At 43.5% G+C, this 27,157-nt stretch overlaps 1 protein-coding gene across 1 annotated transcript in view; it reads right to left on the reverse strand.

Annotated features, from left to right (window-relative positions):
• The window catches only part of LOC115480222 (tetraspanin-3-like), a 41,991-nt gene extending 20,658 nt beyond the window's left edge, over positions 1-21,333 (reverse strand). The window contains exons 1-2 of the mRNA XM_030218734.1: positions 21,174-21,333; positions 4,696-4,887 (exon numbers count right to left, since the gene is read on the reverse strand). Coding sequence (XP_030074594.1) covers positions 4,696-4,887; positions 21,174-21,236 — 255 coding nt within the window. The 5' untranslated portion in view covers positions 21,237-21,333. The remainder of the gene's footprint in view (positions 1-4,695; positions 4,888-21,173) is intronic.
• Positions 21,334-27,157: the final 5,824 nt, after the last annotated feature.

Here is a 27,157-nt window from a genome sequence, read left to right on the forward strand (position 1 = left end):
AGAACGTCTAACATCATCTCTCCCACAGTAGTGGGGGCTGGGGGGACCCCCTCAGAGCTCCAGTAAACTTATGCATCCTGCAAAAAGCAAACACATTCCAGGCCTATGTAGAATAGCTGTCATAGTAATAGAAATGCAGTATGTCAGAGGTGAACATTTTCGAAAGCCAACATCATATAATTAATAAATTCAGAAAAAAAAAAAAAAAAAACTCTCCCTTTGTCTGAGCATTTGGTCCCACTGTCTCTTTTCTGCTCTTGTCTGTATCCCCCCCCCCCAAACTCTCTTTTCAGTGCCTCATCTCCTGTCCGTCTGATTTTTTCCTGCTACACAACCACCATCCATCTTCCTTCTGTGTCCTTTTCCATCCTGTCCAGCTCCCACCGCCCCACAATGTTCAGCATCTGTCCTCTCAGAGTACCTAATCTTCCCACCATACTTAGCATCTCTTCTCTGTGTCCCCATCTTACTCTGTCCAGCTTCTCCCCTCTCTTCCCTTCCTCCTGCCAACCTCTACCTTTGGTCCAGCATCTCTCCTATCATCCTGCACCCTCTTCCTCTCATGGTCCACATCTCTCCCTCCTACTGATTCAGTATAATCTCCCTCCTGGGTCAGTCTCTCTCTTCCTTCTGCTTCTCCCCAGATCCAGTATCTCACTTCCTCCTCCCCACAGCGATGAAAGCACCAGAGACTACCTGCTTTCATCAATGTTGCTGCAGACAAACTTGCAAAATACTTCAATGAGAAAATTGTCAACCTAAGCAAAACACTACCACAGAACACAACTGATTTTGATAAATTCATTGATTGTATGGACCCAACCCTCGGTGAATACCCAGCAGACCGAATCTGGACAAATTTCGCTCTCTTTACCGACAAAATCATAACCCAAGCGATTAACAGGTTTGCCAAGTCCCACTGTAAACTGGACACATGCCCTAACTACCTAATAAAATCAGCCCCTCAACGCTTCATAACAAACCTCACTTCATACCTAAATTATATGCTGCAACATGGACTCTTTCCTAATGACAAAGGCAACATACTACTCACCCCAATACCTAAAGAGTCAAAGAAAAAAAGCAAATGAAATCACCAACTACCGCCCAGTAGCATCTATCCCTCTGGTAGTCAAACTGATGGAAAGTATGGTAACCAAGCAACTTGCTAACTAAAACAAATTCTCAATATTACACGAGTCACAATCAGGATTTTGCTCCAACCACAGCACCGAAACAGTACTAATTACTCTCCTAACCAAATTCAAACAAGAAATTGCATATGGCAGAAGTGTACTTCTCCTGCAATTCGACATGTCTAGTGCGTTCGACATGGTAAACCATAAAATACTACTAAACATCCTAGAATACTTCGGAATTGGTGGAAATGTACTGAGTTGGATCAAGGGTTTCCTAACCACAAGAACATACCAAGTGATATCAAAATCGAATATATCACCACCATGGAAACCAGAATGCGGAGTACCCCACGGATCACCAATGTCACCGACCCTCTTCAACCTAATGACCCCACTAGCCAAATCCCTAGCCAACCAATGCCTTAACCCCTATATTTACGCAGACTACGTCACGATATACATTCCTTTCAAACAAGATCTAACAGAAATTACAAACAAAATCAAACTCAGCCTACAAATCATGAACTCATGGGCGGATGCATTTCAATTAAAACTCAACGCAGAAAAAACACACTGTCTCATCCTCTCATCACAATACAACACAAATAAACCCACCACTATAAACACCCCAGACTACACTCTTCCTGTTTCAGACAGCCTGAAGCTTTTCGGAGTTACAATTGACCGAAACCTTACGCTAGAAAGCCAAGCGAAAACTACAACAAAGAAAATGTTCCATTCAATGTGGAAACTCAAGAGAGTAAAACCTTTCTTCCCGAGAGAAATATTCCGCAGCCTGGTACAACCAATGGTGCTAAATCACCTACACTACTGTAATGCAATCTATGCCGGATGCAAAGAACAAATTATTAAGAAACTCCAAACTGCCCAAAACATGCAGCCAGACTCATATTTGGAAAAATAAGATATGAAATCGCCAAACCCTCACACAAAAAACTACATTGGCTCCCAATCAAAGAATGAATTGTGTTCAAAATTTGCACCCTGGCTCAAAATTATTTATGGTGAAGCCCCGGCCTACATGACAGATCTCATAGATTTACCAACCAGGAACACAAATAGGTCAGCACGCACATACCTAAATCTCTACTACCCAAGCTGCAAAGGACTAAAATATAAATCAACATATGCATCCAGCTTCTCCTACATAAGCACGCAACTATGGAATGCATTTCCAAACGTCATGAAAACAATGCACGACCTAACAAACTTCCAGAAATCATTAAAAAACAATTTGTTCGAAAAGGCATACAACGATCCAACCTAGTCACCTGAACCCTACAACACAACGAAACTTATACCAGATCTGGACAAAACTTAACTCTCCCTCCTTGACTATCTAATTCACTCTGTCACTTATGTAACTTTAATACAATACCACTCTGTATGTCTTAAACCGGAATTGGCAATCGCCAACACGGTACTATGTAAGCCACATTAAGCCTGCAAATAGGTGGGAAAATGTGGGATACAAATGCAACAAATAAATAAAATAAATAAACTTTAAAGGATCATGTGGGTGGGGGCAGACAGAGGCGACAGAGCAGTGGTGCCATAGGCAGCCCCAGGCTTACTGAACCGTAGCTACGCCCCTACCCACTGGACCTTTTGGCCTTACAGTTTAAGCTGGGATGCTGAAGCTGGCTGGGAGAGAGACACACATACACACAAGCAAGCAGGCTCAGAGATTAATAGGAGTGGTGCAGGAGGAAAGAGGCTGTGTGACATGCAAGTAGTAATAAAAAAAAAAATCCCTTTTTCTGTCCAGATCTTTTTATGATTAATTACCTTTATGAAGCAGCTCACACAAGGCGGTGTACAACACGTATAGCTTGACAAGATACCTTAAATCATATTAAACTTAAAAAAAAAAAAAAAAGCAAGCAAGCTCACACCTTTCCAGAGGTTGTTCAAGGCGAGTTACGTTCAGGTACCGTGGATATAGCGCTATGAGTGGAGGAGTGGCCTAGTGGTTAGGGTGGTGGACTTTGGTCCTGGGGAACTGAGGAACTGAGTTTGATTCCCACTTCAGGCACAGGCAGCTCCTTGTGACTCTGGGCAAGTCACTTAACCCTCCATTGCCCCAGGTACAAATAAGTACCTGTATACAATATGTAAGCTGCACTGAGCCTGCCATGAATGGGAAAGCGTGGGGTACAAATTTAACAAAAATAAAAAAAATAAAATATATTTGCAATTAACACATGCTAAAATCTGTGCTAACTCCAAATCCTAATGCCCTTTAGGAATCATACTCCTAAGTTTGTACCTAAAGGGTGCTCCCACCCTGTCAGACTGTCATAGTAATGCTTGAATGTTTTCACTTATATACACTGTCAGCTAGCACATTTGCTTATTTCCGATCTGAGGAAGAAGGGCGACCTTCGAAAGCTAATCAAGAAATGTATTAAGTTATGTCCAATAAAAAAGGTATCATCTTATTTTCTTTTCCATGTTTTATTTTGTTTGATTTCTATTGATTACCTAAAGGGTTAAATGACTTTCCTCAAGGCCACAAGGAGTTATCAGTGGATTTCAACCCTGGTCTCTCTGGTTTATAGCTTGGTTTTCTAATCACTAGGTTATTCCTCCACTATGTTATAGCTTCACCAAATATCAGTGTATAACAAAAACTCAGACAGGCAAATTTAAAACCTAATATTAACAATAATGTGATAGTGTTAGTAATGCACGCATTTGAATAGCACAGTAAAACATTCACATAACAGAAGAGAAGGGAAACCCAGATAGATGTAAATAAAGGTTTATGGTACAGTAACCCTAGTAATGGTTGTGATCCAAGCTAAAAATTGCTGGTGGGGGAGGAGGAGCGAGTCAAAATTAAAACCCTGCCCTCCTGCTGGCTTACAATGGGATCTTCAAAGCCAGCTCAGCCATTATGCAAGAGTAGGTCGCCTAGCGCAGCAGCTGCAGTCAAAACAAAACACATCCTGACAGCCACAGAAACTAAGAGCCATCAATGCATACTTTCAAATAGCACATTTATCTGTGGAGGAGTAGCCTAGTGGTTACTGCAGTGGACTTTCATCCTGGGGAACTGAGTTTGATTACCACTGCAGCTCCTTGTGACAATGGGCAAGTCACTTAACCCCTCCGTTGCCCCTGGTACAAAATAAGTACCTGAATATAAGTAAACTGCTTTGAATGTAGTTGGCAACAACCTCAGAAAGGCGGTATATTAAGTCCCATTTCCCTTTTACAAGTTGCCCTCTGTGTGCACAAATTTTTATTTTCACCCTAAATTTCCAAAACAATTTTGGAACACTTGAGCAAAAGCAGGATAATATTTAAAATGGATCATCATCGGGGGGGGGGGGGGGGGGGGGGGGCAAGGGAAGGCATAATGCTGAAGCTTCACCTACAGCACCTAATGCCCTTGCACCAGCCTTGGGACTTCACTTACCCAACTGTTAAAAAATAAAAAAATAAAAATAAAAAGTGCTTTTTCCTTCCTCTAGTTAGCCTATAGTTATTTCCAGTCAGCAATTAGTTTTAGTGTATGTTAAAGACTTACGCTCCCTTGCTGAAAGCGCGACTCCTTGATAGGGATACACACTCCCAGGATGCCAATGAGAATCAAGAGAAGGGCCACGATGACAGCTAGCCAGCCAGGTACCAGAATGTAGTAATCCCGGAAGAAATATTTGTGGTTCTGGTAGGTCAGGATCAGGAAGGCCCCACCGAAGGCCATGATTCCTGCTACTCCCTAAGGTCAAGATAATAAAGCACCATCATAAATCAGCCAAGATCCGTATCAAACAGCATGAAATGAAAACATCCGTAAATACCACAGGACATTATAGATTAAAAAAATCTAGAAGTTGTTAAATAATAATAATAAAAAAAAGATTAAAGTAGAAACAGATGGTGCACATCTGAATTTTAGGAAATATTTCTCAAGGTGAACAATTTTGGGAGAGAGCATTCCATACTTTATGATGCATTCCAAATTTTGCCCCTTTAGGAGAAGACAAGCACAGTACAAAGTCCCAAGCAGATCCCAGATAAACTGCAAGTGTCTACTCAAGTACTGTGTTTAATTTTAAATAAACATAGTAAACATAGTAGATGACGGCAGAAAAAGACCTGCACGGTCCATCCAGTCTGCCCAAGAAAAATTCATATGTGCTACTTTTTTTTTTTTATTTGTACTGTCCTCTTCAGTGCACAGACCGTATAAGTCTGCCCAGCACTATCTCCGCCGCCCAACCACCAGCCCCGGCACAGACCGTATAAGTCTGCCCAGCACTAGCCCCGCCTCCCAACCACCAGCTCTGCCACCTGCTCCTGAGGATCCCTTCCTTCTGCACAGGATTCCTTTATGTTTATCCCACGCATGTTTGAATTCCGGTACCGTTTTCATCTCCACCACCTCCCGCGGGAGGTCATTCCAAGCATCCACCACCCTCTCCGTGAAAAAATACTTCCTGACATTCTTCTTCAGTCTGCCCCCCTTCAATCTCATTTCATGCCCTCTCATTCTACCGCCTTCCCATCTCCGGAAAAGGTTTGTTTGCGGATTAATACCTCTCAAATATTTGAACGTCTGTATCATATCACCCCTGTTTCTTCTTTCCTCCAGGATATACATGTTCAGGTCCGCAAGTCTCTCCTCATACGTCTTGTGACGCAAATCTTGTAAATCAAATAGATATGACACTTTGAAAGTTGCTCTACATTGAATAGGTACCCAGTGCAGAAATTTTATATAAAGGGTATACAATACCCAAACAGACCACTATCAGCTCCTTCCCTCTTCCCTCCATGGCCGAGCCCTAGCCAGCAGAAGAGCAGCACTGACACTCATCTCATACCACTAACCCGGACCTCCTACTGCGTGGGTCATATGATCAGCCGTTTCAATTGATGGTGCACTGCAGATACAGAGTACAGCAGAGTTCAAACAGTTGATCTAAGAACCGCACAGATAAACAAATGAGGGCTGGGCAGGGCGGCTCTAGGAGACACAGTGAAGCAGACAGGTGCACAGGTGGTATTCTCATCAATCCTCCCTGTTGAGGGTAAAGGCCAAGGCAGAGAAGCCAACATCCTGGAGATGATTATGCGGTTGGGTAGATGGTGTCATCAAGAGCATTTTGGCTTCCTGGACCATGGGATGCTTTTCTAAGGGCTGCTGAGCAGAGATGGTGTCCATCTATTAGATTGTAAGCTCTTTGAGCAGGGACTGTCTTTCTTCTATGTTTGTGCAGCGCTGCATACGCCTTGCAGCGCTATAGAAATGCTAAATAATAGTAGTAGTAATCTATCAAAGAAGGGAAGAAGCGTCTTCAGCAGCAGACAGGCTAACCTAGTGAAGAGGGCTTAAAACTAGAATTGTTGAGGCAAGGTGATCAAAGTCCCCAGGTAAGTACAAGCCCTCAGCTAAGTGAAGCATTAAATACATCTACACATATAGGGGCAACGTCTGGAAAGCAGTATGTACCAATATCTGAAGTATGGGAAATAAGGTTTTTTTAAATCTTGAGGCTGTGGTGGAAGAGACTGATTTGGATTTAGTGGCAGTCACAAAGACTTGTTATAACGGGCTATAATCTGTTCTGGAAAGACAGGGTAGGAAGAAAAGGAGGGGGAGTGGCATTATATGTTAAAGATAATATTAAAGCCACACAATTGCAAGACCTACAGTGTAAGGAAGAGGCACTGTGGGTCATCTGGAAAGAGGAAATGGCAAATGGTGTGATATACAGGCTTCCTTTAGAGACTGAAGTGGACTGAAATTAAATTGAAGATATTCAAAATATAGTAGGTGATCATCTGGCAGCCAGCAATCACCAGATGGTGTGGTTTAAGATAGACGCGGAGAGGGTTCATTCAAAAGCGAATGGTTTTAGACTTTAAAAAAAAAAAGTCCCCCCATCTGAATAAAGTTATGTGCCATTCATTTGTGGCAGCAGCCAAAAAAGCAGACAGGATGGTGAATAAGACCAAAAATACTATAATGCCTTTGTAGTGCTCCATGGTGCATCTGCACCTTGAGTATTGCGTTCAGTTCTGGTCGCTGTATCTCAAAAAAGATATAGTAGAATTAGAAAAGAGCGACTAAAATGATAAAGGGGATGGAACTCTTCTCGTATGAGGAAAGGCTAAAGAGTTTAGGACTCTTCAGCTTGGAAAAGAGACGGATGAGGGGAGATATGATTGAGGTCTACAAAATCCTGAGTGGTGTAGAATGAGTAGAAGTAAATCGATCTTTTACTTGTTCCAAAAGTACAAAGACTAGGGGACACTCGAGGAAGTTACATGGAAATACTTTTAAAACGGGAGGAAATATTTTTTCACTCAATGAATAGTAAAGCTGTGGAACTCTTTGCTGGAGGATGTGGTAATAGCAGTTAGCGTATCTGGGTTTAAAAAAGGTTTGGACAAATTCCTGGAGGAAAAGTCCATATGCTATTGAGACAGACATGGGAAGCAACTGCTTGCCCTGGGATTGGTAGCATGGAGTGTTGCCACAATTTGGGTTTTGGCCAGGTTCTTGTGACCTGGCTAGGCCACTGTCTGGAAAACAGGATACTGGGCTAGATGGACCATTGGTCTGACCCAGTGTGACTACTCTTATGTTCTAAGAAATTGTTGTCTGGATGGGAACATCTGGAAGAAGAAAGCAGTGGGCAAAACTGAACGGAGCTATTGTAAGGGCAACAAATCTTCTTGTAAGGAAAATAAATACAAATAAGAACAAAGGGAGGCTGCTTTGGTTCTCAAAAAGTAGTAGCTGAAAAGGTAAGGATCAAAATTAGCCCAGTGGTTCCCAAACTTGGTCCTGGAGGCACCCCAGCCAGTCAGGTTTTCAGGATATCCACAATGAATATTCACAAGATAGATTTTCAAGTAGTGGAGGCAGTGCATATAAATCTCTCTCATGAATAGAAGAATGCCAGACCCTTTACCAATGCCAAGAAGTGCAGAGTGATGCACTTTGGGGGCAGAAATCCAAGAGATGTACCAGATAGGAGGGGAGAAATTGGTAAGCTCAGCTCAGAGGAGGGACCTTAGGGTGATGGTGTCAAGAGGATTCGAAGGTGACAAAACAATGCGATGGCCAGAAGGATGCTAGGCTGTATAGAAAGGGGTATTACCAGAAGAAAGGATGTGTTGATGCCCCTGTGCCAGTCATTGGTGAGGCCCCACTTACAGTATTGTTGCTAAGGATGTAAAAAGACGAAGTGGTTCAAAGAAAAGCGACAAAAATGGTACAGGATTTGCATTGCAAGATGTTTGAGAAGAGACTTACTGACCTGAACGTCTATACTCTGGAGGAAAGGAGAAATAGGGGTGGTATGATACAGACATTCAAATTATTTGAAAGGTATTAATCCGCAAACATTTTCCAGAGACGGGAAGGTTGTAGAACTAGAGGACATAAATTGAGGTTGAAAGGAGGCAGACTTAGGAATAATGTCAGGAAGTATTTCTTCACGGAGGGGTTGGTAGATATCTGGGAATGCCCTCCCACAGGAGGTAGTGGAGATTAAAACGGTAACGGAATTAAAAATGCATGGGAGGAACACAAATAAGTCTTGTTTAAAAGGAATTGATCCAAAGCTTAGGGGAGATTAGGTAGCAACACCAGTAATTGGGCAGGCTTCTACTGTCTGTGCCCAGATCATGGCTGAATAGATTTGGATGGGCTGGAGAGGAGCTTTTCAGGGGCTTCAACAACAACTTCATAAATTTTACAAGGACAGTGATGGGCAGACTTCTACAGTTTATGCCCTGAAAATGGCAAGGACAAATCAAGTCACAAAAAATCAGGAAGAACAAATCCACAAACCAAGTTAAACCTTAAACTCACTATATTAAACTTGGGTTCAAAATAATTTATCTTTTTTTATTTTTATGTATGCACTTTAAAAAAATACTATAAAGTGTTTTAAATTATTTTAAATGTGCTCAGACCATACCGTTTACACCCATTATATCCCCAAGAGGAATATGTGGTGGTGTCACAATGGAACCATCATTGCACATATGATGTTCCACCTCCTAATATTTGTGTATGTACATACAGCTGAGCCCAAGGACAAATCAAGACCACGTATATATTTGAAGTATCACATACCATAGGTAATGTGTTTATCTTGTTGGGCAGACTGGATGGACCGTACATGTCTATCTGCCATCATCTACTATGTTACTTCTCTGACCATAACTACCAGGTTGCCCACCGCCATACTCAGTCATGCACTTTCCCTGTTACATCTGGCATCCCGCAAGGTTCTATCCTTGCTCCTACACTTAATTTTTCTTGCTCCACTTGTCATCTTTATCCAGTCCAACCACCGTCTCCCCTTATGCTATGCCGACACTCAGATCTTGTAATGCACCCACCCTGCCCAATCTGATCTGTCTGAACTCAACCTCTGCCTTTCCAAAGTACCTGCCTGGCTTTGAGACTGTCGTTTATTCCTTAACTCACGGAAATGGGAGGCCATTCACTTTCCCAACCTTCACTCCCCTCCACCCTTCCTCTGCACATTCTCTTGTCTTCCAAGACTCAATTAAAGTCCTTGGGGGAAATCTTTGACAATCAGCTCATTTTTAAAAGTCAAATCAATGCAGTGGTCAAATCTGGATTTTTGGTTTTCTTTTTTTGCAATCTATTACATCTGTTCTGTCCACTCTTTTTCCTTCCTCTGCAATCCATTCTTTACTGCTCTCCCTAGTGATCACTAACCTTGACTACTGTAATTCCTTGTACGCTGGGCTCCCACTTTACTCCTTAAAAAGGCTTCAGCTAATGCAATCCACTGCAGTCTGTCTTCTCCAGTACGCCAAGCCTTTTAATCACATCACCAACATCACACCTCTACTCCGTCAAGAACACCGATTGCCTTTGTCAGCATGGATTCAATTGAAACTTCTAGTTCTGGTTTTCATATCTCATCTCCCAGTGGCCCTAGATTACCTCTCCTGCCTCATTATACCCTACACACCTGTCTGCTTGCTCTGCACAGCAACACTGGACAACTTCCCCCTCCTTCTGTTAAGACCAGATTCTACTCGGGCCTCCGCCTTTAGCTATATTGGCTCCAAGCTATGGAACACACTTCCCCCTTGCCATCAGTATTGGTATGAACCCTCTTATTCTTTTAAATCTGCCTTGAAGACTCGCCTTTTTACCCTTGCCTGTACTGCTCCCCATTAGTCTCTGCTTCTGTCTCTCCTTCTAGCTTTCACGTTAACTGCTCTTATGCTTTCTTATAGCATGTTTTGCTATTTGTAAGCCACTCTGAAGCCATTTCTTGGCATTTGGCAGTACGCCAAGCCTTGTAAAATAAATAAAATGAATAAAGCAGAAGTATGGAAGAGGTTGGGAACTACAGGCCATTAAGTCAGACTTCTGTTGTAAGTAAATTAATGGAAACACTTAAAACAGAAAGTAAAGTTTTTGGAATCAATGGATTACAGAACCTGTGGCAACATGGTTTCACTAGAGGCAGGTCTTCTCAGACAAATCTGATTAATTTCTTTGACTGGGTGACCACAGAGTTGGATCAAGGGAGAGCACTAGATGTGGTCTATTTAGATTTTAGCAAAGCCTTTGACATGGTTCTAAACAGATAACTAATAATAAGCTGAGTACCCTAGGTTATGGGTCCTAAAGTGACTGGGTTAGGAACTGGTTAAGTGGAAGGTGACAAGAGGGCAGTAGTAAATGGAGCGCATTCTGAGGAAAAAGATATTACCAGTGGTGTGCCACTAGGTTCGGGTCTTGGGCTGGTTCTTTTTAACATTTTTGTAAGCAATATTGCTGAAGGGCTGTCTGGTAAGGTTTGCTTCTTTGTGGATGATACCAAAATCTGCAAACATCCTGATGGTGTGGATAACATGAGGACGGACTTAGCAAAGCTGGAATGGTCTGCAATTTTGCAACTTAGATTTAATGCTAAAAAAATGCAGGGTCATGCATTTGGGCTGCAAAAATGTAAGGGAACGGTACAGTTTAGGGGCTGAAGAACTTCTGTGTACAAAAGAGGAGCGGGACTTGTGTGTGATCATATGTGATGATCTTAAGGTGGCTAAACAGGTAGAAAAAGCAACAGCAAAAGCTAGAAGGATGCTCGGGTGCATAGGGAGAGGAATGGCCAGTACGAAAGATGCGGTGATGATGCCCCTGTATGAGACCTCATTACTGTGTACAGTTCAGGAGACTGCACCTTCAAACAGGATGGAGTCGATCCAGAAGGCGGCTACTAAAATCGTCAGTGGTCTTCGTCATAAAACATATGGAAACAGACTTAAAGATCTCAATATGCATACTCTGGAAGAAAGGCGGGAGAGGGGAAATATGATAAAGACATTTTAAATACTTGTGGCATAATACACAAGAGGCAAGTCTCTTTCAATTGAAAGGAAGCTCTGGAATGAGAGAGCATAGGATGAAAGGGAAAGAGGACTGACTCAGAAGTAACCTGAGAAAATAGTTCTTCATAAGGGTGATGAATTTGTGGGACAGCATCTCAGTGAAGTGGTGGAGATGAAAACTGTGTCTGAATGCAAGAGAGCCTGTGACAAGTGCACAGAATCTAAGGAAGATAGGGAGAATAAATGACATGGATGGGCAGACTGGATTGGTGTTGATCTGCCTACATTTTTCTCTGTTTCTATGTAAATGGGAAGGGGGACTATGGAAAATTATCAGGTACGCTAGAGATTAAAAAAAAAAAGCAGATTTGAAGTCTGTGAAAGAGGTAAAGGCTAGAGAAATGAGATGGACGTGATGGAAGAGCAAGACCAACGATGGAAAGGATGCAAAATGGCAAAAAGGGAGAGGTAAAAAGGTGGTGATGGGAAAGCATGAGAGACGGCGACTGTGGGAAGGAAGGTTGAATTCTGCAAGTTGTTGGAAGTACACTAAGTTAAGCATTTGTACAGAATGATCAAGTATGTATTTGCTTAAAAAAAAAAAAAAAAAAGATAAGCTTGTAGGGGAATTAGTGACATCAGTCATAGGCCCACTTCCACTAAGCAGGTTTTAACTTGATACTGTGTGGCAGCTATAAGTTTTACCATCCACTGTAATAGCCAAACCAATAATATAGGACCATCAGTATCTCGCCATCTTCTGTTGCAGCATCTCAGTCATCTCTCAATACTTGCACCAGTGCATAAGAGTGTAGCTCCACAGCTATCAAATAATAGAGCTATTTTACTACCTTGCTGCTTGAGAGACCTGGCACAGCGCATCAGGCTGATGGACAGCAGATTCCAGTGTAATGAGTATGAAGTCTAAGAAATACCAAATGGACATTAAAACATTTTCTAATAGCAGTGGGACCTTGGCAGTAGCAAAGTCAGAGAGCACTGGAAACTAAATCACATGGTGGGGACCTTCCTTCAGTGTGAAATGAAATGTGATCCTGGTTCCAAGAGTTGAAATCTAAATTTGACCACGCTGCAAGGCGAGCTACAGGGTGCCATGAAGAAACTTAGGATGGACCCATATGAGGTCAGCCATCACAGGATGTAGAGGCACATCTTAACGAGCAAGGGAAGAAGCCATTACTACACAAGGCACCCTGGTGCAAGTGCAGAACTATGATCCTAAAGACAGAGGACCTTAAAAATAGACCACGTAGAAGTGACCCATGGGGAGACTGTAGTGGACACTTGGTGTGCTGAGCTGATGCAACAGATTTACTAGGCTGTGGCAGGAAGAGGGTGCTGAGCTCCAGCTTGACCAAACACATAGGGTGTGGGGCCTAGAGACCGACCAGAACCAGCCTCAAGATATTACACTGTGCTTCTACAAGTATGTAGACGAGAAGATCCTTAGAGTTGCCAGACAGAAAAGGGTCTGCTGAAGTGGGACAATACCGATATTGAAATTTATGCAGATATGATGCCTTCACCTTGCAGCACTGGTGCAAGTATTGAGAGATGACAGATGCTGCAACAGAAGATGGCGAGATACTGATGGTCCTATATTATTGGTTTGGCTATTACAGTGGATGGTAAAACTTATAGCTGCCACACAGTATCAAGTTAAAACCTGCTTAGTGGAAGCGGGCCTATGACAGGAGTAACTGGAGACTGGACAACAGTGGGACCAAGAGCTGAAGAATGGTGCTGCCCGAGAACCTCACTAGCAGCTGGTGGGACAGAGTAGTGCCTGACTACGTAAGCTGCTAATTGGAAGAAGCCACATCAGGATTTTGGGCAGCTGAAGTGTGCTGGATGTCACCCACCTCATTTTGTGGAGTACTAAATGGGTCAGATAACCACAGATGGCTAAAGTTGACATTAATGCTTCAGAAAGATTTGAACAGTGGGGGAACTGAGTAAACTTGATGGCTCTGGGCTGGGACCCGTGACTGCCATTTTCTCCCCTATTTGCTGCTAAGATTGTGGCATTTCAAAATCTGGGGAGATGGGGGGGGGGGGGGGGGGAAGATACAGGTGGAATCCCAATTCTATAGTGTGCAGAGAGGCTCTGCTTGGTATTGGATTGTGCATGGGTGGAATGCTGGGATGGGGTCATGGGTGACGAGAGATTTATCACATTTAACATGCATGGGCTGAATTTAAACTGGAAGTGGCAAGCTATGCTTAAAAGAGCTTAAGCAATTAAAAATGACCGTTTTCTGAATGAAGTCTATTTGCTGGCTGCCCATGAGCAGCTATTAAAATATAATACCCTTGTGGGGACCTACTGTGCTTCTAACAGAATGGGTAAGACAACAAATGGGGTGGGCATACTTATCTCTCAGGACCTAAATGCAGCAAATTTTGAAAGATAAAAGGTTGCGATTCAAGGTCAACAAAATACATTTATGCACCCAGTATGGAGCAAGCACAATTTCAGGAGGAGCTGCACACAGGGCCTGTGAAGTTGGAGTTACAGTTGGAAGGAATTTTGGGTGGAGTCAGAGTTGGTATCAGTAAAAATGTACCAACCCCGACTCCAGTTCTGAAATAAAAAAAAACAAAACATAAACCCTACAATATATGGTAAATTATACTTATATATATTTTTGTCTTGATCTAAAAGTACTGGAAAAGCAAAGCTACTCACCTGTAGCAGATGTTCTCGGAGGACAGCAGGTGTTACTTTGAATACTTGTTCTCACAGCTGGGTGATGTCATTCAACAGAGCCTGGTGTGAACGCTTACTAGTGATAATCAAAACTTTCTAGCAGCGTCCCACCATGCATGCACTGGTGCCTTCCTGCCCGACATGCGAGCATGAAAGCTAAAGAATACAACTCCAAGGGGAGGTGGGAGGGAATGTGAGAATACTTGGCTTGCTGTCCTCACAGAACACCTGCAACGAGTAACTTTGCTTTCTCCAAGGACATACAGGCTGTTGCATTCTCACAACCTGGAATCCCTAGCTACCAGGCTCACTAAAAACAATGCTAGGAGAGACTCAAAATGTCAAGGCATGTAATTCAATCTTAAACCATTTAAATACTAGTTGTGGAGGTGCAGCCTAGGCCAGAACAAAACTGGGTCTGGTGGTGGAGTGGTACTCTAGACACTGAACAAATTCTGCAGGACTGCTTGCCCAAACCAGCTGTCACATTGGGTATCCTGCTGAAGGAAGTAATGAGATGTGAATGTGTGGACATGACCACATCACAGCTTTGCAAATCTCCTCTATGGATGCTGACCTCAAGTGGGCTACAGACGTAGCCATGGCTTTGACATTATGAGCCTTGACAAGACCCTCTAGAGTCGGCTCAGCCTGGGCATAAATAAAGGAGATGCAACCTGCTAGGCAACTGGAAAACTGTGCGTGTGCAACCCCCATCCAGTTTGGGTCAAAACAAAAATCTGGGTGGACTGTCTATGGGCTTTAGTCCACTCCAGGTAGAAGGCTAAGGCCTGCTTGCAATCCAAGGTATGCAGTACAGTCTCGCCAGGATGGACATGTGGTTTTGGGGAAAATGTTGGCAGAATGATTGACTGATTAAGATGGAACTCCAACACTACCTTAGGAAGGAACTTAGGGTGTGTGTGGAGAACTATTCTATTGTGGTGAAACAGAGTAAAGTGGATCAGTTACTAGGGTCTGAAGTTCACTGACCCTATGAGCTGAAGTGACTGCCACCAGAAATACAACTTTCCAGGTCAAATATTTCAGATGAGAGGAATCAATTCATGAGCTGGGTAAGGACAACGTTGAGATCCCATGACAGTTAGAGGTTTTGACAGGGGGCTGTGCTAATAACAAATCTCACATGAAGAGAACAACTAGAGACTGTAGAGATGGGCTTACCTCCTACATGGTGTTAAGCACTAATTACACTTAGATGAACCCTTACGGAGTTGATTTTCAAACCCGACTCAGAGAGGTGCAGGAGGTATTGAAGTAGTTTTTGTATAGGGCAGGCGAGGGGATCTAAGGCCTTGCCCTCACACCAGACAGCAAACATCTTCCACTTAAATGAGTAAAACCTTTTAGTGGAGTCTTTCCTGGAAGCTAGCAAGATGCAGAGACACTCTCTCTGGCAAATCTAAGGATTCAAATTCTACACTCTCAACATCCAAGCCGTGAGGGCCAGGGATTGGCGGTTGGGATGCAGAAGAGATCCCTCGTTCTGCGTGATGAGGATCAGAAAATTTCCAGTCTCTACAGCTCTTCAGAGGAAAAAAAAACAACAGATCTGCTGAGCCAGTAAGGAACAATTTGGATCAGAGTTTCCTGGTCTTGTTTGAGCTTCAGCAAAGTCTTCTCTATGAGAGGTACTGGAGATACCCTCCCTCCAATGTCAGAGAAAGTTATCAGAGCCTGGAACAGAACTGGGGGACTGTTATTGAAATGAGTGGCAAGAAGATCCATCGAGGGGGTGCCCTACTCTTGGACGGCCTTGCGGGCTATGCCTATGTTGAGGCCATTTGTGCGGTTGCAAACCCTGCTCAGGCTGTCCATCAGATAGTTGTCCTTTCCTGGTAGGTATGTTGCTCATAGGACCATTGCTTGGAGGGCCCACCGCTTCTTGACACAAGGGGTAGAATCTGTATTCCCTTGCTTGTTTACATAAACATTGCAATCTGGTTGTCTGTTTGAACGAGAATGGTTACAGAATCAAATCAATCTCTGAAAGTCTTTAGAGCATGTCAAATGGTCCTTAGCTCAAGAAGGTTGATATTGAGATCTGTTTCCCAAGCAGACCAAGTTCCCTGGGTGTGAAGTCCATCCACAAGCTCCCTATCCCAGGTTGGATGTGGTACTGTATGTGTCAATGTTTACACCCTTCGAGGTGCTGGTGCCAAGGATCTCTGCACAGGCATAGATGGAGCCTTAGGAAGAACCTGGGCCTGGTCTGCAGCTCCAACAAGTGCCCTTGATGCTCCAGCATCTATGCCAGCTCTTCTTTGAGCATGGCTTGGAACTGCTCACTAAAGGAAGGCATCGGCAAAGGCAATGGAGCCAGAAGAAAGGCAGCCTGAGAAGATGTTGGTGCCAAACTGGTAGCAGGGACCTTGGTGCCCACAGGGAAATAGTAACAATAAAAGCCTATGTGGAGTATTAGTAGACTAAAGAGAGCAATCTGGCTCCAGAATCCCTAGTGCTATGGTAAGATTAACAGTACAATTTGAAAGAGGCTGTTTTTCTTTTTTTTTTTTTTTTTTTTTGGGGGGGGGGGGGGGTGCATGAGAAAAGTTTCAAGAAGTTATTGTTGAGATGTGTGTGGGAGAGAACAGGCGAGATTGAGGTTCCTAAGGCTGTGCTGTGGCTGCTGAATTGGATGGGTGGGCACTGGAGAGAGTCTGAGGCTGCATCTGCTGTTGGAGGATAGAGGGGTGCTGAGAGAGGCCGAGGTTGTTAGGGCTGGGCGTGCGGGTGATGGAGAGAAGTTGAGGCTCTGCCTGCTAGGCAAGAGTGGGTTGGTATTTTAAAAAACATAAGATATGTCATACTGGGTCTGACCAAATATCCAAGTCTAGAATCCTGTCTACATTGCTACAAACAGTTGATGGGCTCTTTGACTGGTTTGGAAAAGTCCAAGGTGAAACCAAAACCTACAAGCTGGACCTCAACCAATAAAACAGAAAAGCACTAATCACAAAGATTTACTAACAAGGAATAACTGCTTACAAATCAAATGAACACCCACACACATCCTATATAATAATTCTCACCTCCAACATTCTGAGGCTGCCTGGAACCGTGGATCATGTTGGAGTAGATAATAGTGATGTCACACAACCCACACCAGATTGGCCAGTAGAAGGGAGAGGGGTGGAGCCACAATACAGGGAGCAGCGAATCTACTACTACTACTACTACTATTTAGCATTTCTATAGCGCTACAAGGCATACGCAGCACTGCACAAACATAGAAGAAAGACAGTCCCTGCTCAAAGAGCTTACAATCTAATAATCAGCACAACACGGGGAATGCACAGCAGCAGGAACAGAAGCCTTTCTCACACTCTCAAACAAACACACTCAGAGGAAAACCTTGCTAGCGCCCGTTTCCTTTCAAACAAACAGGCCTTTTTTACTAGTTTTAAAATAAAAACACAGCACTCATGATCACAGTAACAATAAAAAAAAAAAAAGAAAATCACACCAACCATGCAAAAGGGTATTCCGTAAGAGCATATTTTTGGCAAATATGCCTGCATCTGGGCTATATAATTTAAAATAAAAACATGTTAAGTATTGCTCAGATATTATACATATTATAAAAAAACTCACAAGGATTTTTACAACAGATGCACATTGTCACATCTACTTTACACCGTGAACATAGGTGTGGCTATATGCAGTGTTTATATCAGGGGCTTTATGGGTACCATACTTTTGTGTTTTTATTTTAATTTCAATCCAGCTGATATTAAAAGCGATTACGCAGACAGGAAAGACTCCGGCCCACTTAAATGGCCTGGGGTTGCCCAACTGCCAATATTCAGCGGCACTTAAGCAGGCAGTGCCACTGAATATTGACTGCCCATTTTAAAAAATGGGCAGTACAGGGGGCAGCATTGAGGAGGAGCTGGCAGTTATGTGGGTACTGGCACCGGTATAGCTAAGCGGGTTAATTTAGGACAGTTTAAAAGTTGTCCTATTTGGCCTGCTTAGCTATGCAGGTGAAGAGGTTTGGGGGGGGGGGGGGGGGGGAGGGTTGCACCTCTTGCAGGTTGGGGAGGGGAAAATGGGTTCTACATCAGGGGGCAGGAGGGGAATCACAGGACTTGACTTAAAAAAATTATGTGGGCCCAGGCTGAATATTGGCCAGCCCTGCTTAAAAGAGCCCCCAATATTCAGTGCCGGTGCCCCGGCATGGCCTGGATACTAGAATTATTAGGAAAGGGATGCAAAATAAGACCAAGAATATTATAATGCCTCTGTATCACACCATGGTGCGACCTCACTTTCAGTACTGCGTTCAACTCTGGTCGTCATATTTAAAAAAAAAAAAAAGATGTAGTGGAATTAAAAAAGGTTCAAAGAACAACCAAAATGATAAAGGGGATGGAGCTTCCCCCATATGAGGAAAGGCAAAATTCTGTAGCACATTTGCTAACTTATGTATTGATTTTTTTTGTATTATTGTTTGAATATTTTTATTGCTCTAATTGCCTACTGTTCATGTTTGATCTACTTTTACTGTACACCGCCTTGAGTGAATTCCTTCAAAAAGACGGTAAATAAATCCTAATAAATAGGTTAGGGATCTTCAGCTTGGAATAGAGAGAGGATATGATTGAGGGCTATAAAATCCCGAGTGGTGTAGAATGGGTAAAAGTGAATCTTTCACTTTTTTCAAAAAGTACAAAGACCAGGGGACACTCAATAAAATTACATGGACATACTTTTAAAACAAATAGAAGGAAATATTTTTTCACGCAAAGAATATTTAAGTGGTAACAGCAATTAATGTATTTGGGTTTAAGAAAGGTTTGGACAAGTTCCTGGAGGAAATGTCCATAGTCTGCCATTGAGACAGACATTGGGTTTCTGCCAGGTACTTGTGACCTGGAGTGGCCACTGTTAGAAGCAGGATACTCGACTAGATGGACCATTGATCTGATCCAGTATGATTATTCTTATGTTCTAGGTAAAGAGGTCCACAGAGGTGGGCAAACACCAAAATCCCACGAGAAGATACCAAGTGAGAAGGAAAATGGGAAATGAGCCATTGCTGGATTTAAATGGGGTTGAGACAAATTCTTGGAGGAAAAGTCCATAAAACAAGAAGATCTTTTTGCAAAGAATGAAGGAACACAAAAGTGTTTACTGACAACAGATAACATAATTAAATGAACACTTTGGGGTCAGTGTTTTTAAAGCTGACAGCAGCAGGCAGAACATATGCCACCTTTAAATAAGGTGTTTTATTTGCCTTCTTCTAATACATTTCCTGGTGATAAGGCTGCAAACAAGGATGAAGGTAACAGACAGACAATCTAAACATCAAGTTAAAGAACGTGTGGAAAGAAAAAATGTTGATTTGAATAATCTGACTGCCTTTCTTGAATCTTCGATAGTAGAGGTATTGGAGAGAGCAACTCTATTGGTAAAGTTTGTTTTTGAACATGATCTAAATGTGATGATGAGGTATTTTAGAAGATCAGGATATCTTTGGACATAACAAAAGCAACACAAGAGAGGAGACAGGCATTTTTGTCTTTTAGACAACAAGTAAAAGCTTTGGGAGATCTTTTCTGTTAAGCTACCCTGGCAAATGTGTAACTAAATATCTAGGTGTGAAATATGTTTTCTTTGTGCCTGATCAGTTAAAATCTTTCTTGGATATGAAGTAGCTTTCTGTACCTTCAGTTAGTAAAGCCTAATATAGGTGATGGTTACAATACAGGATTGAATTTGTTAAGGCCTTTTCCTTTTCTTTTTTATTATTATTATTATTATACTTGATATTTCTCTCCCAAGTGTTTCTTATTTTTCCATCCGCTTCTAGTTGTGGTCTAATGAAAGATGTATAAGTATGCTTGATATTGGAATTGGAAATTGAATCCTTTATATCTAGTTTGACTTAATGCTTTACTCAGTATTTCTTGAAACAACTGTTTACTTGTCTTAATGTTTTTCAAAATTATAAATAAAAAAAATTATAAATCCAGTTTTGCTAACTACCTTGACCACACATTCCAAAAAACATATTCCACAGCTTAATTGTGCACAGAATAAAGAAAACTTTCCCTATGTTTTCCATTAAATAATGTGTTAGTTTCATAGACTGCCCCTACTACCTTGAAAGGGTGACTAGCCCTTCCACGTTGACCCTTTCCTCTCCTTTCATGAGTTGATAGTTGCTATTCCTTCTCTAAGCTGAAGAGCCCTCACCCATTTATCATATCCTTAAATAGGCAAGCCATTCAATTCCTTTTATCAGTTAGAAAGGCTTCGGTTAAAGGAGAAAGAACAGCAGGGATATCATTTCCAAAGCTGTGAAAAAAAACCCTCTGTGGGTTATCAGAACTTCTTACCCTTGAACCTGAGACACTTGACCTATCACTGTACATCCAGCACTGCCTCAATGTAGTTTTAAATTGACAATCTTAAACTGGGCTGGTGCAAGGTTATTATTAGGTGCTCTAGGAAAATCATCAGCCTTGTGTCCTCCCCACAATTAAGTTTTAGGTCTCTTGCCGCACCCCCCCCCCCCCCAATCCCATATTAATCTTTGAAAAATACCCACCCCTCCCTGTTGTTCCTCTGAGTTTGTGTGGTCAGGAGCTGCTGTTTCGCTGCGGATGCTCTTTATCCCCCTCAAAACTGCTGCTCTAGTCTAGCCTAGGTGAATGCCTAATCTGTTTAATCGTTGAGCCGGCCCTCCTCTGTTTTGTAACATGGGAGTTAGACCTGTTGATAATCATCATCAACAAAAAACCAAATACAACAAAGCCATGTTACCAATAAATGGCTTATAGTGAGAACATATGTAAAATTGCCATGACAAAGTTATTTAAATCTGAATCCCAATGCAGACAGAAAGAGGGGAGCTGGCCTATCCCGAAGGAAACATAACCGCGTGGACGTGACGAATTTACCCAGCACAAGAAGCCAAGGAAGGCAAGCAGTGGCCGCGAGAGTTGCAAACAACAAGGGCACATCCTTCCCGACGAATGGGAACCACTTCAGCTCCGGACACCACAACGAGCCCCACTCAGAGACCACACTTATCTACTTCTGGGAAGCGTGGCACACAAGCCCCACCCTCTCCCTCAGGACCTTTCCAACCCGAAATGAGAACCCTGCCCCACTCTTTCTGTGCGGTAGAATGGACCCTCCCACTTAAGCGTCACACTCCAAGCCGCGCCCACAGATTCTCTAGCCCTCTTTAGTCTACGTCTCTTAAACGGGTCGGGTCGGGTCGGGTGGGTCAGGTCAGGTGTCGTGTTAGGTTCAGCGCTTGTCGAACGACGTGGTCGATGGTCTCTGCGTTCCTAAAAGTGTACAGGGCATCACCTCTCATATTTGAGGTCCCAGGAATAATTTTCAGTAAGCTGCAGAATTGGCTCGACCCGTGTTAGGGTGAGGGAGGGGGTGCAACTAGGGTAATTGCCTTTCAGATTTTGGGTCAGAATGGGACCTGCAGCACTGATTTCAACAGAGACTACAACTATCTTAGTTCAAGACTGGCCAAATAGTCTCCTTCCTAAAACTGAATAACTTGACAGCTCTGTACAAGAGGCTGTAAGGCTGCTCAAAGCTGAAGGAGGCGTAACCTGCTGGTGCGTTTGGGGCCCTCTCCAAAATTTCTGCCTTGGCCCTAAATTTACTGTAGTATGGGGTGGGGTTGCATAATTTATATGTCAGATTGGTGTGAATCTGTGAACTGTTCTGCATACATATTCTAATTGACTGGTGACAGGGACAGAATGAGACAATTGCAGGCTTTTAACAAGGTTGCATGGGTTCCCAGGAAGCACTACATGGTGAGCTACCAACAGGGCTGGCGTTAGTGGGGGGGGGGCAAACCCACAGCTCCAGGGAGCCCCGTTGTCTGCTATCTCTTCCCCTTCTCGCCAGTCCGACCCAAGATCTCCCTCCCTTCCCCTCACCTTCGCTATCCAGCTTTCATCATGTTTTAGTTGATGGGATCGTTGGTGCAGCAGCGATTCAGATATGTTGCCTATAACTGCCCCAGTGCTGTTCCTCTGCTGCGTTCCACTGAAACAGAAGTTGTATCAGAGGGGGGTGGAGCACAGCAGAGGAACAGCGCCGGAGCAGTCACAGGCTGTGCATCAGAATCAATTCCACGCCGACGATCTGCTGTCAACAAATACATTAAGAGGCCCTTTTGCTAAGCCATGTAGGCGCCTATGAGCGCCCAATGTGTGCCAATTCAGAACTACAGCTTGGCTACTGAGTGGCCTGGGCGGTAATTTCATTTTATACTTGCATCCAGTACATGTGCCGGAATCTAAATTGTATTTTCCGGTGCATGGTGCTAACTGGGCGGTATTTGGCATTGTACGCGCGCTGATGGTTACCGCCCAATTAACCAATGAGACCTTACTGCTAAGTGAATGGGTGGCGGTAAGGTTTCAGACCCAAAATGAATGCATGCCAGTTTTCATTTTGCCGCACGTCCATTTTCACCCCCCAAAAAAAGGCCTTTTCTGCAGGCACGCTGAAAAATGGACCTGCGCATATCCAATACACGTGTCTACAACAGCGCAGGCCATTTTTTGTTGCACCTTAGTAAAAGGACCCCTAAGTAAGCTGGACAGGGAAGGCGAGGGGGAAGGAGGGAGACTTTGGATCGGGGTAGCGAGAAGGGGAAGAGATGGCAGACCACAGGGCCACCTGGAGCTATCTTAAAGTAGGCTGGGGGGGGGGGGGGGGTTGAGAGATAGGGGAACAAGCCACACTGGGATTGGGGGGAGGGGATGGAGGAATGATGGACCTTGGATCAGAGGGGAGGAAGAGAGAGAAATGGCAGACAGGGTGGAGGGAAGAAAAAGAGAGGGAAAGTTGTTGGACTTGGGAGTGGTGGGGAGGGTGGCAGAGGTGCTAGATAGGAGGGCAGTTGGGAAAAAAGAGAAAGATGTTGGACCCAGGGAAGGAAGGGAGGGAGGGAGAGGCATGTGCTGAACAATGTGAAGGAAGGATGGAATATGGAGGGAGAGAGGCTGGGTCGTGTGGGATAGGGTGGGAGGAGGGAACAACAGGAAAGAGAGAGGGAGCAATGTTGGGGCATGGAAGGGAGAAAAAGAAAGAGATGAATGACTGGGGGGGGGGCAGGAGGGAAGACAGATGTGACAGGAAGATGATGGGGATGTGGAGAAAAAAGGACAGGGAGATGTTAGGTGGCAAGATAATGAGTGAGAGGAGGATAGTGAATACAGAAGTAGAAATGTAGTAATGGATGAAAGATGGAAGGGAATAGCAGGCTGGGGAAGTAATTATGAGAAATTAAATAGCTAGGGAATCAGAGAAGAATATGGAAAGTTAATGGGTAGCTGAAAGTTTAAAGAAGGATAAGGGTGAGAAAGAAGATGAAATTTGACTGTTTAGAGAGGCTGAAAAGAAAAAAGGAGGACAAAAACGATGGGAAGGATCGATATATCAGAAACAGGTGTAGTGAAGGAATAGAACAAGACAAGAGAGAGAAGAAAAGACAAATGGACAAAAGTCACTGGAAAGAAAATTAGCAGAAGGCAGATGGAGAAACTGAGATCAACATGACGGAAAAATGCAATGTCTAGACAACAAAAGGTAGAAAAAAGTTTTGTTTTGAATTTATTTACTAGAATATGTTGACTTTGGGATTTGTGTATCTTAGATGGCTTTGTATCGTGTTGGTTGATTGGAGGGGGGGACAGAGCTGAACTCAAACATGGGTGGACACCAAACCTGCCGGCTGCCCCCACTTGAATGCAAAATATAAATACTTGAGCTGGCAAGGATCTCCAGGCCCCTCCAGGTGAAGATTTTCTCTTCCTTTGCTGCTCCAACAGCCAGAACTCTCCAAGCTCTGCAGCCAGCGGCGGTATCCCGGAGCTGCTGTTGCCACTGCTGACCCACCCCTTGAATGCCTCGTTTTTCTGCATACATGAAAACTGAGCATGCATTGGGGGGGGGGGAGCAGCAATGGTGGCGGCAGCTTGAGCACACAGCTACCAACTGCAGAGCTTGGAGAGCTCTGGCTGCTGGACTAGAGGAGATGGTCTTCAGTTGGCATAGCTTGGGGATCCCTGCTAGCCACAGCAAGAGTGATGGTTAATTTTGGGGGTCTGAGCCCTAAGTTGGGGGACAGGGACCAAGGCCCCCCTGTGGTGATTCTACCGATTCTGTTCAATACAAAAGGAAATTAATTTCGGTTTTTATTTCTTCAGTGTTGCAGTACTTGCCAAGTTTCAGTTTTGGTGTTCATGTTTTTGTTTCTAATTTCTGATCTTTTGTTCTGTATTTGGTGAAGGTCTGTCTGTGCTGTGTGTGAAGAAGTCATTTAAGGTTGTTTTATGTGTGGCAGTAATGGTGGGTGGGGAGATTGGGGGAGGAGCCCCCTCCTTAATTTCTTCCCTGGGCCCCAGCCTTTCTAAAACCGGCCCTGGCTACCTGCTACTCTGAGACTTTATTGTCCAGCCAGGTCCTTGGGTTCCTCACAGAAAGATCTTCTTGAAGTGCCAGCTTTTAAACAAATGTGACTTGAATAGTCTCAGTCCTGCTGGACCAACATTGTGGAACTCATTACCTACTGGGTTAAGATCATTGTCTAATTATTTTGTCTTTAGAAAATCATTGAAGACTTTTCTTTTTCGGAAGGCCTTCCATGATATTCCATAATTGTTATATTACAGTTTTTGAATATTTTGTTTATTGAGAAGACCATTTATGATATTTACAAGCAAAAAAGCCAGTTTCGCGAAAAATGAAATGGGCCCTAGGAAGGCTATCATCTAAGCGATTTCTCCTCTCTCCCCTGCCCTTCCCTCCATGTCCAGCGATTCTCCCCTCCCATTGCATCCCATCCCATCCAATCCATGTCCAGTGACTCTCGTTTAAGCAATTTGTCCTCTCTCCCCTGCCCTCCCCTCCATGTCCAGTGATTCTCCTCTCCCCTCCCATCCATGTCCAGCAATTCTCCCCTCCCCTCCCCTCCCAAACATGTCCAGTGACTCGCCCCAACCCCCACCTGCCCCCCTTTTAAGCACCCAAGTTCGAGTTCAACCCCAGCCCTCACCTGCCCGCCCTTGCCTCCCACAACAGCCCTCTTTTCCTTCCTGCCGCCCTGCCTTTATTTCTCCTCTCTCCCCTGCCCTCCCCTCCATGTCCAGCAATTCTCCTCTCCCCTCCCATCCCCTCCATGTCCAGCAATTCTCCCCTTCCCTTCCATCCATGTCCAGTGGCTTGCCCCAGCCCCCACCTGCCCCCCTTTTAAGCACCCAAGGTCGAGTTCAACCCCAGCCCTCACCTGCCCGCCCTCATCTCCCACAACAGCCCTCTTTTCCTTCCTGCTGCCCTGCCTTTAAAACTTTCCTTTTACCTCAGGTCGCAGCAGCGGCAGGCTCAGCTCGCGTTGACTCCAGCCGTCCCTTCCCTCTCAGTGTCCCGCCCTCCTCTGACATCATTTTGTCTTTCCGCGAGGGCAGGACACTGAGAAGGAATGGAACGCTGGAGGTGAGCTGACGTAAGCTCATTTGCATATGGTTACGAACCCAGCCAGCCATCCAGGGACGCAGATGAACAAATTATTATATAGGGAGATAATTTTTGAGTGTATTGTTTCTTGATATTTTGTTTATATGTTTCTGATGTCCTTACATTGTTGTTTTTTTTAATTATTAGCATTATTTTTTTGGTTTATTTTTATTGTGTATGTTTCATTCGTAATCTACGTAGAATTTTAGCATAGAGTAGACTATAAATAAAAGAAAGAAAAGAATCATATGAATAAGATAGCAGCAGGTGGGAACTGGAGTGATTGCCACAGGCATTTTCCTTTGGGGGAGCCCCACATTTATACAGCAGCACCATCCCTGATACTTGTATTGACATCCCTTCTCAAGATGTTCTTCCCATATCACTGCTGTAGAGGTTAGTGGGAGGAATGTGCTAGTGAACAGGTAGACCTAGAACTGTAGTGATCTAGATGATGGAAAGGTACAGTGATAGACATCCTCTCTCTCCCCAGCTTCAGACTCAGGAGAACCCTGGGTTCTGCTGCCCCAAGGATCAGCCCTGTGAGATAACTAAGGTATTCTGGAGGGTGTGGATAGTGCTTGCTCTGCAGATTCTACCCAGCTGAAGTCAACCAGTTAAGTCTGATTGGAAAAATACCTGGCCTTAAGTTAACTAGATAAAGATAATTTCTGTTTGCAGGAGTTCTTGATTGTAAAATGTTAAAATAAAATAAGTAAATTATAAAACAGAGGAAAAAAACCCTCAGAAGAAGGATAAGGACTCAAGAATGGACTCGATGAGGGAGACAAAAGATTTTTTTCCAAGCATTGGCTGAAGATCATAAACCATTTTGTTCCCAGTCTGATACTTTATTAACTAAATAGGAATGTGAGCAAAGGTGAGGTACAATAATTTGTATTACATCATACACACACAAATATATATATATATACATATACACAATATATACATATAAGCACCAACATAGTGTTTATTCTCAGACTATAACACTTTCAATATAATAGTCAATGCCCAAAAGAAAAACACTCCCAGAACATTTGATTCTTTTAATATTCAAGATTTACAAATGTACACTAACATCTTTCTTTATTGTCTTATATATTATGCTCTTTTTTATGTACATATCATACAACATAGAGAAATCTTTCTAGTTTAAGTTTCTAAATAACAAACACCTACCAGCCAGGAATGGTGGAGTGCAGGGAGAACCGTGTGGCCAATCAGCATACGTAACCAGTATCTTGACTCATCTGTTAGTGATGTCATCCTCTGCCAGAAGAGTTTGCCACTTGAGATTTGTGTGACTCATATGGACTGAAGCTTGGATTGCCTGAATAAATGCTCTGACAGGTGGATGCATGGCCATGACTCCATCCTCCTA

The sequence above is a fragment of the Microcaecilia unicolor genome, chromosome 11, assembly GCF_901765095.1.
Source record: "Microcaecilia unicolor chromosome 11, aMicUni1.1, whole genome shotgun sequence".
NCBI classification, from domain to species: Eukaryota; Metazoa; Chordata; class Amphibia; order Gymnophiona; family Siphonopidae; genus Microcaecilia; species Microcaecilia unicolor.